General features: G+C 45.3%; 2 protein-coding genes across 2 annotated transcripts; both read right to left on the bottom strand.

Moving 5' to 3' along the window:
- Positions 1-6019: 6019 nt before the first annotated feature.
- On the bottom strand, positions 6020-6220 carry PtA15_2A190 (uncharacterized protein; the record flags this gene model as incomplete). The annotated part of the gene is made up of 1 exon (XM_053166185.1): positions 6020-6220. One exon carries the CDS (start codon positions 6218-6220, stop codon positions 6020-6022), a length of 201 nt encoding a protein of 66 aa, XP_053017432.1.
- Positions 6221-10225: 4005 nt separating this feature from the next.
- PtA15_2A189 (uncharacterized protein) lies at positions 10226-13897 on the bottom strand (the record flags this gene model as incomplete). The annotated part of the gene is made up of 8 exons (XM_053166183.1): positions 10226-11483; positions 11557-11620; positions 11689-12267; positions 12340-12495; positions 12576-13170; positions 13247-13389; positions 13472-13770; positions 13848-13897. 8 exons carry the CDS (start codon positions 13895-13897, stop codon positions 10226-10228), a joined length of 3144 nt encoding a protein of 1047 aa, XP_053017431.1.
- Between the last annotated feature and the right edge of the window lie 4678 nt (positions 13898-18575).

Here is an 18575-nt window from a genome sequence, read left to right as displayed (position 1 = left end):
GATAGCTCACGTGACCAAGGGATTTATGAAGAAGTTTGGATGATGAAAGAAGGCTCTTGTGTTCAATGTTCTCAAAGTATATGCTGGGAAGATTCCCAATATAATTTCCGTTCATTTTTACTTCATTGTTTTTTAGAATTTGAAATGAGCTTTTATTGAAGTGGACAACATAGTCATCAAGAATGAGACACCATACAGACAAGAGGTTCACAACGATATCAGGAATATAGAGAACTTGATTGAGAAATATTTTGCCGTGCTTGTTTTTCAGAAAAATAGAACCAATTCCTTTGATTTGTAATTGGTTGAACTAGTTTGAACGCATCCTAATTCTTTGAGTTCCAAGGTGTGAAAAAATTGAGAGTTTGGAATCATGTGAGCAGATGATCCTGAGTCTAGAATGAACAGATGCGGTGACATTGAGAATGAGGAGTGAAAGCTACTGATCAACAATTCAGATTTTGAGTTTGCCGCAGCCTTCTTTTTCTCAAGATATTTGGTCTGCTTATTTGGGTACAGATACCAGCAGTTTTCTCTGGTGTGATCGGTGGCCGTATTGTGAAAGTTCTTTTGACAGCTTTTTGATTCATCAGTGAACAAAGTTATTGGACTGGATTTGGTTCTGTTCCTGTGTTTGCGAACTTCAATGTTGTGTTTGTGGACTCAAGGATGATCAATAACAATATCAATGGTTGGTTCCTTGTTGGAATGGGTGATTTGGTTGATGATGTCGTTCATGTCAGAGGGAAGCTTGTGTAATATCATGTGACCAATGATGTCGTCTGTGAAGCTCCATCCGACTTCAACTAATTGAGATTGAAACATTTCCATTGAGGTTATGAAGCCAGCTATGTCGTCAGGAGTGTACGTAGCATGCAGGAAGGATTGAAAGACTCTGGCCTTATTGGAGTCTTGAGTGGATGCAAAAAACTTGACAATGGAAGTCCAGGTTTTCTTGGGGTTGGTTTTGTTCACGGAGTCCACCAAATTAGCTTGAACGGTAGATTTGAGCTTAGCAACAATTATGGCCTTCAAGAAGTCATTTTTGTCTTGAGTAAGCTTATCCTTGGTGGTGGTAAGTGCATCTTTCAGCTTCACAATGTTGAGAAAGTTAATGACTCTGATTCTCCAATGAGTGTAGTTGTCCATTGTTAATAGAGGGATTCCTTTGATAATGGTTTTGAGGACAGAGGGGTGAATCTTGTCCATACGGTTTGTAACGGTGGCCATCACAGGATTCTGGTTTGTTGGTTTGCTAGAGGTTTGTTGAGGAGTTTCTTTGGTCTTGTCGTTTGACATAAAAGGTTGTCTTTGGTTTTTTGACTGTTAATTGTATTAAAACTAAGACTGAATTACTCAAAAACCAATACCAGAACTAAAACAAAGAACATGAGATGACATTGTGAACCAAATGTGAAGAAGAAAGGAAACCAACCCTGGATAAAAAAACTCTGATAGTGTAGTGGACAACAATATAGGTGGAGAATTGAGAGTGATAGGATGATACTGAAGAGAGTAAGTGGATTAGTCAATGATCATGAATAATGGAGATGAGTGAAAGAAACAAACCCTATGACAGCAGATAACAGATGGGAATAAATAATGGAATAAGGAATTGACAAAGATCTAAGACTGAAACTGAAAGAAGGGAAGGATTAGTATCAGTGACTGAGTGCTATCGAATAGATCCGGAAATGCGAGGATGCATTTCTCACCAAGTTGGAAGCCAAATAGGCTGTCCATGTTAAGGCTTCGCCGGCGCTTGTTTGTAAGCGCAGGAAAGAAATGGTTGGCGGTGAATTGCCGACAAAGTTAAGGAGTCTTGATCTTGAGATCTTGAGAGTCGATCGAATCAAGTTGAAAGGATTAAGGTTCTGTCCGATGGAGATTGATTGATGCTGAGGATTACACGGCGGAGATCTGAGAAAAAGTATACATACTTAGGTCTGGATTGATGATAGACCGATGATTGTTGCTGCGCAAGAAGATGGATACAGCAGACGGGTTGCGCCAGAGATGCGCGCAAATGCGCACGAGTTTTAACACGTGGAAAGACAGCGCCTTCAATACATTACAACCAGTCATATTTTCAGCATAAAACATGATGTCATTTGAGTAATTGTAGACAGACTTATAAGCAGCACTTGGATCCTTTGGCTGGGGCCTGGGTGCCTACAGCCTGTTTTGGAACAACCCTCCAAGGGCATCCCGATTGTCGTCCCTCACTTCACTCTCTCATCACGACTAGAGGCTCAGTTTAAAGTACGCTCATGACATGCAGGATTCAGATTTAGAGAACAAAGACCTTTTTTTGACAGATTTACGTACATATGAAAACTGGTATCAATGGTGTGAGCAGTGCTTCAGCAGAGGTGAGAAGAGTTGGAACTATGTTTTAGAAGCGTGTAGTTTCTGGAATATATATATTGGAGTATATAGCCGAGCATTCAGACAGAAAAAGATGTTGAAAGATGTAGGAATACGGACCCAGACCCGCACCCGCAGCAACCATTAAGGAAGCTCGCGCGGATAGCACAAGGCGCAAGCCCAAGCCCAGCTGCAAAGAAAGGTAAGCCCTTTCGCAGTCCAGACCCCAGACCCCAGCCCTAACCACGGGAGCTAACGCTAGAGTATTGTTTGACGATTACAGAAGCGCACCAGGTGAGAACCTTATTGGTCAAAGCCCAGAACCAAGAACAGCCCAAGAGAACCTTGTATGTCCCGAGAGCAAGCGGCAAGTAGACTTAAACCTTAAGGCTAACTTGAACGCATTCTTCCATAGAACTCTTGAGGATCGACTTGGACCCAGACACCAGCCAGGCTTACTAGCCAGACTATCGGAAGCTAAAGCTACCCGTAAGTAAGAGCCCAGACCAAACCAATAACAAAGAAAAGAAAAGACAATAAACTAAGACATAAACCTTATTTGCATAAACTACCAGAACCAGACGCTTCGGAAGTGTTTAGACAGAACAAGACAAAGTTATTAAAATAACTCGGCCTAGACCCGTGAGTAGAGAAACAGACATAAGAGAGGAACAGCAAAGACACGCCTAGGAAGAAACTGGAGCTGACTCTTCGCCATGCGAATGATTGACGCACAGGACTCTTCTAAAGCGTATAAAACACCGACCCGTGAAGCCAGCGCTTAACGCACTTTTCCTTTCTCGTCCACCAGACTCAAACCCCGGACGCAACCTGTCCTGCTTTCAGGTACATGCTTGCGCCGCTATTCTCTACTCCCTCTAACTTATAACAAGATCTCAATAAATGTAAATAGTTATCTAACAAGCAATAAACTTTCAGCTGCTTGATTTCTTTTATACCAGTCATTGAGGGGAGGTGCTCCTCTCGATGACCGGTAAAGACCGGTCATCGAGGGGACTCCCACCTCTCAATGACCGGTCATCACCGGTCATCGAGGTGAGTCACATTTCTCAATGACCGGTCAGACCGGTCATTGAGGGTAATAACACCTCTCGATGACCGGTGTGTACCAGTCATCAAGGGGAGGTGCTACTCTCGATGACCGGTCGGTCTGACCGGTCACCAAGAGGAGATGTTACTCCCCTTGATGACCGGCACAGACCGGTCATTGAGAGATGTGACTCACCTCAATGACCGGTCATCACCGGTCATCAAGTGTTATTACCCTTGATGACCGGTCTGACCGGTCATCGAGAGGTGTGAGTCCTCTTGATGACCCCTCTGTGCCGGTCATCGGGAGGTGTGAGTCCTCTCAATGACCGGTCATCACCGGTCATCGAGAGGTGTGAGTCCCCTCAATGACCGGTCTGTGCCGGTCACCAAGAGAAGTAGCACCTCCTCTTGATGACCGGTCAGACCGACCGGTCATCAAGAGTAGCACCTCCCCTCAATGACTGGTACACACCGGTCATCCAGAGGAGGTGTTATTCCCCTTGATGACCGGTCTGACCGGTCATCACCGGTCATCGAGAGGTGTTGTTACCCTCAATGACCGGCACAGACCGGTCATCAAGAGGTGTGATTTCCCTCAATGACCGGCGGTCCGGTACAGACCGGTCATTGAGGGGAGATGTTAATCCGCTCAATGCCGGTCTGTACCGGTCATGGATATCAGGAGGATCGAGTGGGGTGTGTTTGTACATAGCCTGGTTGAAGTTGTAGGCACTCCAGCTCTGGTAAATTTCCTGGCCACTGGAGTTCTTTGTGCTGCACTCCAAAGAGTCTTGAGTCCCCGGTTCTGCACTCCAATTGACTTGGAGTACTCTAGTCTGTACTCCAACAATCATTGGAGTGCACACTCCATACACTCACTTTTGGAGTGCTTTTGGGATTTTTTTGGAGTGCATTTAGGCTGACCAAATAATTAAGGGCACATGTAAGTGAGGTACCCTAGGTTATTTTACCCGTAGAATCAGAATCTTCTATAATATTTTACTTATTAATTACACAAATCTAAGTAATTAATTATTTATATATGTTTTTAATGTTTTTGTGTAGTTTTACATATGTAAGAGTAATAATGTCTCTTTCATATGTAAAACTACTTTTTATATTTTATTTGTATATTTTTATGTCACGGTGGCTCTGCCATAGTAGCCAGCTGACAGGTGATGTTCCAGACGGAAAATGTCAAGCAAGTTGACTTTGAACATTATTTGGAGCATGTTTTGGTAAGTTTCTCTACAGTTCATCTTGCTTGTTGCTTACGCTGACTTTTTTCTGTCCACAGATGCCCAACATGAACCCTTTCCCAGGACCCTGAAGCGTCTTGGTGATGGATAACGCCCAAATCCACCACAATGGTTGCATTGAAGAGATTGTTGAGGATCACAGCTGCCTCTTAATCTATTTGCCTCCTTATTCCCCCGACTTCAACCCAATTGAAAAGGCTTTCAGTGTTCTGAAGGCCTCTCTGCGTAAATATGCTAAATTGGATGGTGGTCCAAGTGATGGAGAGGAAATCAAAGCATTCACCAGGTTGATCTTTCACCAGGAAAAAACAATGATCACTTGCCTACAAGTGACATGAAATAGTAAAAAGGCCCCTTTGTACTTTGCTGTGTCACCTGCAGACAAGTGATCATTGTTTTATCCTGGTGTTTACTCCTCAACTTATGTGAAGCCTCTTCCAAGGCTCAGGATACATTGATTAAAAAGGAATTATCATTTTTTTCATCTTCATTACATGTCACAACCACCTTGCAAACTTCATTCCGTGTCACAACCACCTTGCAAAAACTAGAATGTTTTTCTCTTTGTTCTTTCTTTTTGTTCACAATTGTTTTTCTCTTTTTCCTTTCTATTTTTGTTGCGAACAATTGAGACAAAGAAATAGATTTTTATTGCAATCATTTGAGCCAAAGAAGACACTGCAATTGATTGATGAGTGCCAAATTTACTCGGGAAAAAAGCTTGTTGCAATAAAGAGAGACGAGTGCATTTGATAGAGACCAGGAGCTTGTTTCAATAAAGAGAGACAAGTACATTCAATAGAGACCAGTACATTCAAATAGAGACGAGTTCATTCAAATAGAAACAAGTACATTCAAATAGAGACAAGCACTTTTGAATAGAGACAGGAAACAAGGACAAGAGACGAGTACATTTGAGAGTACTTTTGAATAGAGACAAGAAACAAGGACAAGAGACAAGTACATTTGAGAGTACTACATCTTACTTCTGAGATTCTAATCTAATTTGTTGCATTCTTAAGTGATTGCCGTAATGCTTTGCAGCCTTGATGAGTGCTTGGGAAGGGCCATCTGGGAAACCTGCCGCAATGAGTTTGTGGACCTTGTAGCATCTGAATATTGACCAGTGTGCGATGCCCAGTTAGTTCAGGCCCTCAATGATTGGCTTGGAGTTGGAATCTACATGGACATAGTGGAGGAAGCCTTCAAGTGTGCTAGTATTGTCAGAAGGCGTGTTTGGCAATGGAACTGAAGTCCCCTGTTGTTCTGGGGTTCTGGGTTGATTAGCATTCATTGGGTGCGGCACGTTCATCAGGTTTGGTGGGGAGAAGGCCATCAGGTTAGCGTTTGCTGTAGGTTTCAACGGGTTCGGGGTGCATTGGTTGCGGCATGTTCATTGGATTAGTGTTTATAGTAGGGCTCAACGGGTGCAAGGCGTTCATTGGTTGCGGCATGTTCATTGGATTAGTGTTCATAGTAGGGTTCAACGGGTACAGGGTGTTCATCAGGTTGGGTGGGGCGAAGGCCATAGGACTGAACATCATGGGGTTGGTATTCATCATCATCTGATGATGTTACATACCCAACATGGCAAGCGCAAACGGATTGGTATTGCGCATAGATGGCCAAGCAGTCAGAGTCAAATCAAAAATTGTTGCACCTGGTGCAACTGGAACCGCAGGAGGTTGCTCAACCACTGGATCTGCTGGAGGTTGTGCTGAGTTGACTGCAGAAGCTACAGGATGTGGTGCCCCGTTGGCTGCCGGAGCTGCAGGGGGTTGCTTGACGGAAGGGTCCTTTCTCTTGAAGCGGAAAAGATCAGATTTTGGTGGGTCCAAGAGCGTCACTTTGCTTGGGTTTTGTCGCTGGGGTTGAATTTAGAGTAAGGATTTATTAGCAAATGATAGATCAGGCAAAAGAGGTAGGCTCACAATTGCTCTTGCCCATGTATTTGCTTGGGGCATTGTCAAGGGGAAGAACTTGTTTGGATCCTCAGGATTGACAAATACATGCATTTTGTGACTTCCAGTGTATCGCGAGTCGGGTTCACGTAGGATGTGGAGCTGTGTGACCAAATCACTGAGAGAAGCGGCCTCTTGCGCACCTTGAGAAGGCCCCTCAATTGGAGCAGGGGTGTTCACCAAACTAGTGCCACAGGTACTGGCTTGAGTTTGCTTGAGGTGCTTGTAAACAGTTTCCCTCTGGAATGTAAACAAAAGCGTGTCAGTATCAACCCACCACCAAGTACTTAATCAAATAAAATTTACCTGGGTAGAATCTTTTGGATTCTTTTGCACCAAGCAACACACAATCTTGCAACTATCTGGGGTAATTTGGGCAATGCAAACAAACTCCTCAAATATTGCCGCAGATTCCAAACGTCGCTTGTGAGTGGCTGCATAATCCTCCATGTGGGATGATGAAGTTCCAGATTATTTCCCCAGCGCTCTCTTTTTCCTCGACAAAGCTTGCAATTGCCTTGTCTTTGTCAGTTTTAATTGCCTGGATCACAGCATTCTTGAACTGTATCAAGTCAGTATTATTAGTCAGCCACTCAATCACAATCTTGTCTTCTTCAGACGAGACTTTGTTGCTTTGAGGGGCAGTGGAAGAAGATACTTGTTGTTTGCGGGTGTTGTGACTAGGGGGGTTTGGCGTGATTGGTACAAAGAGGATGAATTCAACGTGTACTGGAAAGCTGATGCGGCCTTTGGTCAGATTTTGGTTTGGTTGGGTAAGTACTGGGGAAGGTTCTTGGGAGTAAAACTCATAGCCCGGTCCATGCGGTTCTGGTTGCGAGGCTAAAAGTGAAGGATCAATTGTGGCACCAGCGGCTTGCTGACTCCTGATAAAGGCAGCACGGCGGCGATTTTGTGTTTTGACAAGATGGGCAGTGCCATCAAAGAGTCCTGGGACATGTTGTTTGGAAGGGGGGGTGATTGGATGGTGGAACCATTCGGAATAGTCAGATGGAGATATTGAGCCGTCCTCCGGATTGGAACCCATGTTTCACCTAGATTAAAGTTAGGAATGGAGAGTTAGTTTGTTAGCTTGATTTCCTTCATTTTTGGAAAGGAATAAAGAGAGGAACTTACAATGGAGGATTCAAATGTGGATGGCCGATGATGCCAATCTGCAAGGGTGTCTGGGTTGGGTTTGGTGATACGCACCACACCCCCAGTGACGTAGTACACGGACTGGTGACATGTGGGGCAGTGACATGTGCACGGCCCCTGTGCACGGATGTTTGCAGCGGCGCGGAAAGTTTGTGTGTGCGCGGTAATTTTCTGAATTTCACAGCCAAAGTTGCAAGCGATCTTGGACTGGCTGTATGTGGCAGTACATACAGATAAAAAATTACAAGGCTCTTGAATAGTATCTTGCGCTGACAACCAGCCAAAAAAAATCAGAGCTGTTGTTTTATGAAAAGTGCACACTGAAGAAAGTGAAAAGAGGTATAAAAAAATCCATTCTCCGTGCACCAGAATGGGGAGGTATGGTCTAATAAAGTCCCTCATGACGGAGGCTCGCTTTGCGAGTTCAGCCTGAAGAGCTGAGATATCAGGATATGGCAAGAATGAGATGAAAACTCCCCCAAGGGGAAATGTATTTGATAGGCATCACTATTTATGGGCCAAAAATATGTACATGATTGGGTTGGTGAGAAGCCAAACCCCATAAAAGTGTGTGAAATAAATGACACATGAAATCATGTGTCATAACACTCCCTCCCTCACCAACCCGAGAAAAGATGAGAAGGAAAGAGAAGGAATGTGAATGAAAGGAAAAGAAAAGAGTGTAGGGGATTTGATTGAAGACCACCAAAGACAGGAGTGGAGTGTTTTGATCAAGTGTAGCCGGCCACCACCAATGTTGTCTTGATGACGAAAGCTGTACAATGAGCCAATGTTGCAAGGGCCAGCGCAAACAGGTTGAGTCATCCAGCAGCAAACCAACGACAAAGAGCCGGAGGGGAAGGCTGTTGGTCTTGATATCTCCCTAATTTGCTGGCCTCGCCGGTGGTTCCAATGCAAGTGGGGGCTGGAGAGTGATGTCAGGGTGGGCGGGGGAAGACATGAGTGTGGCCGGAGCTAATTGAGCGACCGGGTGTCCTTGGTGAGCTGGCCGAGTGCGGGCAGAAGCTCGAAGACGTCCGAGTTGAAAAGTTTGGAAACAATCAACATTGAAAGGCTGTGAGCGCCGGAGTTGATGCAGGTCAAGAATCAATGGGATATCCGTATTGACAAGGCAGCTTGATGAAGAACCGAGGTTTCGTAAATACTGAGGGGCCAAGAATTGTGTGTTGATGCCAGATGATGAAGCGTTCAAAAACACAGGTTGGGGATGAACCAAGCGTACTGGTGCCAAGGTAGATAGCATCAAAAAACGCAAACAATAGATTGAGCCGCCGGATAGTGGCAATAAATCGTGCTAATTGATGCGGGTAAGATAGCATCAAAACGCATAAAAAAACAAGGTGCCTGATGATGGCAAACGTAGCAAAGCGGGGATTGATGTTGAGGAAAGCGATGATAATCCAAGAAGTCGTGTGAGGACCATGAATCTGTGCGGCTTGGCAATAAAACAAACCGTAAGATTGACACCGTAGGATTGAAAGCAAATTAAAGATAGCTTGATCAATCAACAGTTACCACGAGATAGCGGCGAGTCATGTAAAGAAAGAGAAAAGATAATCCGATGGGGAGAGTAACTAGCGAGATAGCACTACCGCTGGTGACAGTGCGGGCTCATAACCTGAAGAGCTGAGATATCAGGATATGGCAAGAATGAGATGAAAACTCCCCCAAGGGGAAATGTATTTGATAGGTATCACTATTTATGGGCCAAAAATATGTACATGATTGGGTTGGTGAGAAACCAAACCCCATAAAAGTGTGTGAAATAAATGACACATGAAATCATGTGTCATAACACAGCCTACCCCCCGGGGGCCCGAAGTCTCGAGGGACTTTGTTAAGTTCGCAACAAATGCAACCTGTGGTGATTGCTGAGTTTGCACTGCTGCATTTACCCTGTTGTAGCCAAGCGTGCTCCTTTGAGCAGAGGCTCCATGTCCTGCTATCTGGAGCAGGTTTGTCAGTTGCTTGGCTGGCCGGACTAGCAGCCTGCTGAGACTCAGAGTCATATTAATTTAGCAAGAGATGTACTCTGGTGCTCTCTGGCGTTTCATTCCTTGCATGAAGGCAAACAGCACAATAAAAAGAAGAAAAAAGACAACCCTTCATACAGGTGCGCACATTAAATGATCAAGACCTTCCGATATTTCATTTATAATAATCTATTCTCTATTGATTTTCTGTTTGTTTGTTGTCTTTGACCTGATCCCCAAGCCCGACCAAAGGACACGTTTTGGTGCCGGGGAAACCACACTTCTCATAAATGCGCTACTCAGAGAAAAAAAAAGAAAGAAAGAAGTGGAGGCGACATAGCATCAGGATAGCAAGAGGATACGATAGCAAGAACGGGATTGTTTTCTGTAAAAGAATATTTTTTAAAAAAAAAGAAGTGGACCAGATAAATCAGCTTTAGTTTCGGCGACGTCTCACTGGTGAAGGTGAGCCTCGACGTCTCGCTGGAGACGGCGAACCACGACGTCTGACAGGAGATGGCGAGCCTCGACGTCTGACTGGAGAAGGTGAACCGCGGCGTCTGACTGGAGATGGTGAATCACGGCGTCTCACAGGAGACGGAGAGCCGCGGCGCCTGACAGGAGCAGGAGAGCCGCGGCGTCTGGCCGGAGAAGGCGAGCCGCGGCGTCTGACAGGAGAAGGAGAACCGCGGCGTCTAACCGGGGACGGTGATCCGCGGCGTCTGACGGGAGAAGGCGAGCCTCGACGTCTAACAGGAGAGGGGGAGCCACGACGTCTGACGGGTGATGGGGAGCCACGGCGTCGGATGGGAGACGGAGAGCCTCTCCGTCTGACGGGAGAGGGTGAGTCACGACGTCTGACGGGAGAAGGTGAATCGCGGCGTCTGACCGGAGAAGATAAATCGAGGCGTCTGACGGGAGAAGGTGAATCAGGGTGTCGAACCGGGGGCGGCGAGCCTCGGCGTCTTGCAGGAAACGGCGAGCCTCGGCGTCTAACAGGAGCCGGCGAGCCTCGGCGTCTAACAGGAGATGGCGAGCCTCGGCGTCTAACAGGAGATGGCGAGCCTCGGCGTCTAACAGGAGATGGCGAGCCTCGGCGTCTAACAGGAGATGGCGAGCCTCGGCGTCTGGCAGGAGATGGCGAATCGCGGCGTCTATCAGGAGACGGCGAGCCTCGACGTCTAACTGGAGAAGGGGAGGCTCGACGCCTGGCGGGGGAAGGCGATCGACGGCGTCTGACGGGGGAGCGAGAGCCTCGACGTCTGACGGGCGAAGGCGATCTACGGCGTCTAACAGGAGAAGGCGAGCCTCTGCGTCTGACGGGAGACGGGGAGGCGCGGCGTCTACCCGGCGACCGAGAGTCACGACGGCGGACAGGCGGAGATCTGGCGTCTCGGCCTCGACCCGGAGGAGAGCGGGAGTCGCGGCGTCTGCCAGGCGATCGCGAGTCGCGCCGTCTTCCAGGCGAGCCTCGACGGTAACCGGGTGAAGAAGACGACGAATCCCGCCCACGCCCGCGTCGTCCATTCCTGCCGCCCCGACGGTCTCGGGAATCGCCCGAGCGGCCGGAGCTGCTCGAGTCTGAGTCCGAATCACTCGAATCAGTCGACGAAATCGACGAGATGTCGGAGCTTGAATCGTCATCGTCCGACGATTCGGCTTCATCTAACTCGCGTCGCTTAGCCATGATCAATCTGGTAAAAACGAGATGCCGCGAAAGTCAATCAGTAATTTCAAAGCGTTGAGAGCTCCATTATCGTAACTCACTGTGGCGCTCGTTTGAGATGTTCACGCATTTCTTCAGTCAAAACTCCAAGTCCAATGCTAGTAACTGAGAAACAACTCAAAAACAATCAGCATGGGAAAAAACGAGCAGGACGATGAAAGGAGTGGACTGACAGTAGTTGATTGAAAACCTAGTGTTCTTAGGATTGTCGATCGGGAACAGGCCCCCGAACCAGACCTGCATCGAGGGATCCTTGAAGCGTTCGGCCAAGCGTTTGAGGCCCAAGACCTCAGTGATTTCCTGGAACATGATCTTGACGAAGATTCGGGAACTACTAGTCGTATCGTCTTCGTTCATCCTGATCACCTCAAAGACCGACCATGGGATGGCATCCTGGGCCAAGAGATGGCCGAAGAAGCGGGCGATGTTCCGCAATCGGTTCGTCTCAAAACGGTGGATCGTGTCGTAGTAGTTCCGGAAACATTGGTCGAAGGTCATCGTCCATGTCTGGTTGAGTTTACAAAACCTTTCGCCTAACAGGCCGTAGAACTTCGCATACGATCGTTCTTGCGAGCAACACTCAACAACCATGTTGGCCAGCTCTAGCTCTAGTCCTTCCTCGATGTTTCGCTTGAGCAGCTTGTGGGCAGCTTCTTCGAAATCTAGCGATGACATGATTGTTAAGTAAACGTTCCGACGGAAATTGATCAAGTTGGTCTCCGAGTGGTCATGGATGGTAACCTTCCCATCGACTGTCAAAACAAAGCAGATTGTGAGAAAGTCGCACAGAAGCTACAGCTACTCAGAACGGGCGATAGACAAACCTATTCCAGTATCAGGCTCTTCTTCGGAACTCTCCTCATCACTGCCGCTTTCCGACCCGCTGGAACCCGAGTCAGAATCAACTCCAAGGATCTCATTCTTGATACTCTGATACTTTTCTTCATTCTCGGCGTAGTCTGGATCGAATTTGAACACATCTGATGAAAGTAAAACAAATTATTAAAAAAATTGATTACCATGATTAGCAAAAAAAAGGGGGGGGAAGAATTCCACTGACTTAGTGTATCTTGAACTTGCAGATCATCATCTAGATGGATGGGATGGGTTATGATGTCGTCTTCTTCGACGAGATCTAGACCTTCGGGGAGGACCAGATTATCCTTGAAGCGATCTTTCCTGACCTGAAAGAGAACTTCGATCATATACTGAACTCGTTTGCTGATAGTAGCCTCGTGCAAGATCGAACGAAAGCGTTCATAGACGCTATTGTTAGCCTTTGGTTCGGCCTCGGACAAGAAGGCGCCGACCTCCTTAGTGAATCCGACGGCGATCTCGACCGAGTCGTCCGTCGGTTTCTCGAGCAGAAGGATGATGATTTCGAACGCGAGCAGATGGTGGGCTACTTGCTGATTGACAAGCTGGGCAACAAACGTCGAGGTCGCGACACACGTCACTTTGTCGTTTCGACGATAGGCCCGTCGGAATTGGCTGACTACACGGGTCACGATCAGTTCCCCCACTGTGGGCAGCTTGGTGTTGATCACGGATACCAAGGCTGCAAAGACGGGCGTAAAGGGTAGCGAGGAAGCCTGGGCACGCATGATCGATCGTGCAAAAAGGCCTCGACCTCTAATCAAATTCTCACCAAAGAGCTGGATTTTTGGTTATGAAGATTGCGGTATGAGTGATCTTGGTGTTGTTTTGCCAAGGAATGGAGAATGGACTTGCCTCGGGTACTATGAATTTGATGTTGCCAACATTCACTTTGTTGATCAACCCGTTGATAGATTTCCTTAAGGCATCCCAACGGATCCTCTGGTATTCTGGACTTGAAGGATCTGGAGTATCCATCTGCGCTTGCATAGCCCTGACTAGAGACGAATGACAGCAATAAGCAAAAGTTCATTCTTTTTTTTTTTTTTTTTTTTGCTAGAGGAAAAGAGGGACACTGACGGCGTGCGGGGGGGATGTAGGCACCACCGCCTCTAGTGGCCGCCATTTTCTGCATTTCTAGCTTCGGGTCAGGCTTGGGCTTGACGATCCCAGCAAGTTCTTGTTCGGCAAGACGGATCCGGAGTTGCTCCTCTCTTTCTCTGCGCCGCGCGGGATCAGAGTCGTGTATTCTGGGGACGTCGACCTGTATCCGTTCGAAGGGCTCGCGTTTCTCCTCGTCCGCAGGTCTTTCGGCGGGGGATGCCGAGCGACGTTTCCGGTGGAGAGGCGGGTCGTTTCCATCGGTTGGACTGATCGACCTGGTGAGCGCCATGAGCAGTGTCGGTGTGCGCTCTGGGAAGGTAGAATAGATTATCAAGCTGGGCTGAGGACGCACCTCTTGCGCTTGGTCTGGCGCTCGGTCGACGGGCTTCGCGAGTGGGACATGGTGCTTGAAGATGGGTGGGTGGTGTGCTCGGGTGGGTGGGCGTGGCTGGCTGGTGCTGGCGGGCGGGCGATCGGCGATGAGGGGCAGCCTGGCGGGGTTTCACTGGGCTGTCACTACCCATACCCTGTGACAGCCTGCGAAACCCTGCCCCAGAATCTCCAAGTTCATTCGGAAAAGAACAAGCGCCTCACTTGTTTCTGTTCACAGTTCCAGGTTTTCCTGATTTCTGTCAACTATAAAACTAGTGAGACAAGCTTCTGCTATGTGCAAAAAAACATGCCGCATTCTGCAGGATGAGCCTACTTCAAAAACATTCAGATATAGCAGAAGAACATGGCCAAAATTTAACAGTTTTGGAATTGCTGAAAGTTAATGGTCTAATCCTAGCATTGTTTACAAGAACAACATATACCCTCAGCTCTATACATATCTGCAAGTCCATCTCTCTCATCAAAAAAAAAAAAAAAAATTCTAAAACCAGCAAAAGAAAAATCAGGGGCACTGATGTCAATTTCAAATGCCATTCCACTCTGCCGTTTTCTGCAGACCAATAATTCAACTGTATTGCAGATCATCTCACTGAAAGATCTGAGAAACTGGAAAAGCTGCAGGATTTTTTTGGGAACATGCATTTGCACTGTTCACTCCAAATCCCAAGGGAGTCAATTCAAAAAACAATGATGCATTGACTGTTTTGGCCAGCATGGTTTTCTTTTTTACTCCATTCCTCCTTTATCTTAGAAAAATAGAAAGGAAGGTGGCAGGAGATGGCCAGGCTTCTGATAAGTCCAAGTGTGAATTTGCAGGTTGATTAAACAAATACAGAACCCTACAGTTACCCTATCATAAAAGGAAAACGAAAAATGGAAGATCTCTCAGGCCAAATTCACCAACAAGGCATAAGTGGCCAAAAGGGAGTTAGTTAATTTAGTTTTGTGAGGTGAATTCAATCATACAAGCCAAAAAGTGAGGGTTTCAAGGGCAGGGGTGAAGCAGTTGTCTTGGCAAGGGGAGAGTTGGCATGGTATTGCAAGTTCGTTATTCCGGAGGCTATATAAATGGAAACCAAAATTGCAAGGATATTTTCCCTCAGTTGATTCCACCTGCTGCACCTCCAGCGGATGGATTGAGATCAAACCCCTCCACATTAGAGGTTGTATACGTCGGTACACCTCACACCTGTGGATAAAGCTCAACGTTAGAGCAACCCAGCATGCATTGGAGAGATGTGGTACTTGCTCAACCTACAGGTTATGAGCCCAGCGCCATATGCAGTGGCGTACCTGGGATGAGCACCTGGAAGTAGTGGTGGGGTCTGTCACCATTGTACTATAGGTGTACAGGGGTTGTGTAGAGGTAGTAGGGGGTTTCAAAGTTGGCCTGATGCAACATTCACGCACTTTTTCAAGTCGGTGTTCAAGTTCATTCTTGAACACCGAGTTTCAAAAGTGCGTGCAAGCCACACTGTACTACACCCCCTAAGCCTGCTTGAATGTTTTTTTTGAAATTTGGTGTTCAATAAAAGCCTTGAACAATAACTTGCAAAAGTGCATGCAAGTTGTGCATGGCCAACTTTGAATCCCCCTAGTAATGAAAAATTGATTCATGAAAACGGGACAGGTTACACTGTCCTGTATGAAGTGTGTGACATGGAGAACCTGTTGTTTTACAGTTCTCCATTTCATTCAGATGCCATGTAAGCAACATTGGACAGATGTCACATGCACAGTGGATGTGCAGAGGGTTTCAAAAGGCAGTTGATCTTATGACAGCTGCATGACAACATGTCATGTAAATTTGACATTTCATGGCATGTGCATGTCTGTCATGAGTGGTGACAGGACTTTGCAACCTGTAGTGCAATCATGAAAAAAAATTGTACATGGTGTATGTTGGTAAACCTCACACCCATATAGCTCAGTGGTACACTGCATGGGGTGACGTTTTGTGCCCAATGTCAAAGTGAAATTTGACAAAAATGTCAGCCCAGCCACACCATTTGGTTGATGTTTGCATGTCAAACATCAATTTGACATTTGGCCCAAAATTAGCTGTTGATGTTTACATGTAGTGGGAGAGCAACCCGGCATGCAACATGGAGATGCGGGTTCAATTCCCCCTGTCCCCGCTATTCATTTTACTTGCTCTACATCCACTGTTGCACTTGCGCGTTCTGAGTGGCTCTACTTGGTGGCTCCCTTTTGTATGATACCTTTAATGTGTGCACTGAGGGCCATCTGCTTAAACCCTGCAAGACAGGGATGGATGGCGGGTTCTGTTTGTGGTGTTTGAATTCTGTGTTTAGCTGGCTTTTTTTGTGACTTGTTTTTTTGAAAGGGTTGTGATTTCTTTTGCAATTTTTTTGGAGTTCTTAGGGGAAACCCTTGATCTTTTTTTTTTCGTGTTTTTCTGTCTTTAATATAGTTTTATTTTCTTCTATAAAGAAATGATTGAGAGAAAAAATACATAGGGGCCTAAGTTGGAATCAAAGGTAGTTAAGTCAGAGAATATTCAGGGCATCTGGTGCAGGGGTAGTACAGTGCTTGGCTATTAACTGGGGCCCAAAAAGCAATGCTAGTTTTCTAATCCCAAAGGGAGCTAATTAGGATACCAAATCATAAAGCAGGATAAAAAAAAAGTAAAACAACTCAATTTTGCAGAAATCTTTATAGCTGATAGGCAGGAGCTTTTATGGAGCTAATGCACTGGTTTTAAATCAAAAGGAGATGGCACTGAGGTGCAAGGTGAAATTTGAATTGACATAAAAATTTGTTCAGAAAGCTTTTTATGAGTTGAAAAGAAGTTCAAAGGACAGAAGGCACTGAGAATATGCTTGGTTTGATGTAAGACGTTTGATAGGAGTTTCTATAAAGTGGAGAAATATTTTAGAAAATGGAGTGAATAGAGATTTCTGGATAGCAATTGCTTATAAGAGGAACTCTACAAAAGATAATCAAAAGTAATGATGAAAAGGAATGGATGGATGAGAAGAAATTCTAGGAATATAAATCAGTTGATTGCAGAAGCTTATGAGCTATTGAAGGGTGATCTTTTTGAAATCTATTCCAATTTGTGACAATTTTTTTATCATGATCCTGTTTTTGATAATTTTGTCAAAACAAATCTTCTCATTTTTCAAATAAATCCAAATCACTCACACTGCAAGCAATTCCATTATTGCTTCTCCATCTTAACCACAAAATTTGTGCTTTCAATTCAGCCCCATAAGAATATAGTTTCTTGTAGATTTCATGTGACACATTATCTACTCTGCAATTGGGACAGTTGTAATGATCTATTCCCCACTTAGCTACACAATTTTCATGAAACCTGTTTTGACAAAGTGGCCATTCTTTGGCAATCTGATTTGAACTGAAACCTCCAAGACAAATCATACATTTGTTTTCTTCTACCTGGAATGAAAATGTAGCAAATTGTTACAAACAAAGGTCACTCCAACTGAATTCTTGAACTTTCTGACCCTGTTATATTGGAACTCACGGAACTCTCTGGATGATCAACTTTTGATTTTGATCCCAAGCTACAAGGGATGTTATGATTATTGGTGCTCTGGTAAAGGCCAGGATCCACATGATCAAAATAATGTCACTTCTTCTGTTGTAGGTTTCTCAAAAATTCATATTACTCACAGAGATTTCTGCATGGTTTTTCATAACCCAACTTCTAGAGATTCCATCTCTGTGGGGCTCCTGAAAAAACCATGATCCAAATTAGAATGTCACAGGGTTTGTCTGCTTAGGGCTAGTCCATCACAGGGAGATAACTCACACCAATTTCTGCCCAATCAAGAAGAAGTGGTGTTGTTTCCAAATTAGATTTTTCATGGTTGAAAAAAATCTGATTATCCCTTTTGGAAATGCATGGGCTAAACTAATGAAAACACCACTTGCCATCAATTTTTGCATTTTTGAAAAAAGGACCATCCAAAATTGCATCCATAATATTGGGCTGCTGAGAACCCTGTTATCTCCCCATGAAACATAGAAAATTTCACTCTTTTTTCACTTCCTGGGTGTTTTCAATCACTCTGGCCACTTACAACATTTTCATCCTCCTCATGCAGTACTTCTGAGTTGAGTGCTGGGTTTGAAGGAGGGGGATCCAGCCTGTTTGTGTCAGACTCAAACAAGGGGAAAAACAGAGCCAAGTAGGGATTTGCATGATTGGCCAAAATTATGAAAAATCTCACAAATATTCCCCAAATCAGGCAGAGGTGCAGTAACCAGTATTGCTGCTTGGAGAATCTGTGAAGAAAAAAAAAAGTGATTGTCAGGTGCTCTGACGCTAGAAGGTGCAAGAGAAGGTCTTTACCACAATCATTCTCAAGATGTGAATCATCAAGTTGGAAGATTTAAGAAGTAACATATTTGGGATTAATTGAAGGTGGTTGAGGGTGACAAACAGAGCTCTCCAAGTAGTGAATTTCCCCAAGGGTTAAAGTGAAATCTTCCAGACCCAGTTATAACTTATCTGATGGCTTCCTATTCATAGCCACATCAAACATAAAACTTGATGCAGGTACATATTTATTGAGAATTGTAAGCAGAAATGTGAGAAATTTGAAACAAAACAGGATTAATGGTGTTGGCTTGGAACTTCAAACACCTACAGAAATATTGAATTTGTTAAAACAAGTCACTGAAATAAAGGGCTTTC

The sequence above is a fragment of the Puccinia triticina genome, chromosome 2A, assembly GCF_026914185.1.
Source record: "Puccinia triticina chromosome 2A, complete sequence".
NCBI classification, from domain to species: Eukaryota; Fungi; Basidiomycota; class Pucciniomycetes; order Pucciniales; family Pucciniaceae; genus Puccinia; species Puccinia triticina.
Note: the sequence above shows the minus strand (reverse complement) of the source record. Positions and strands in the feature narration are given on the sequence as shown.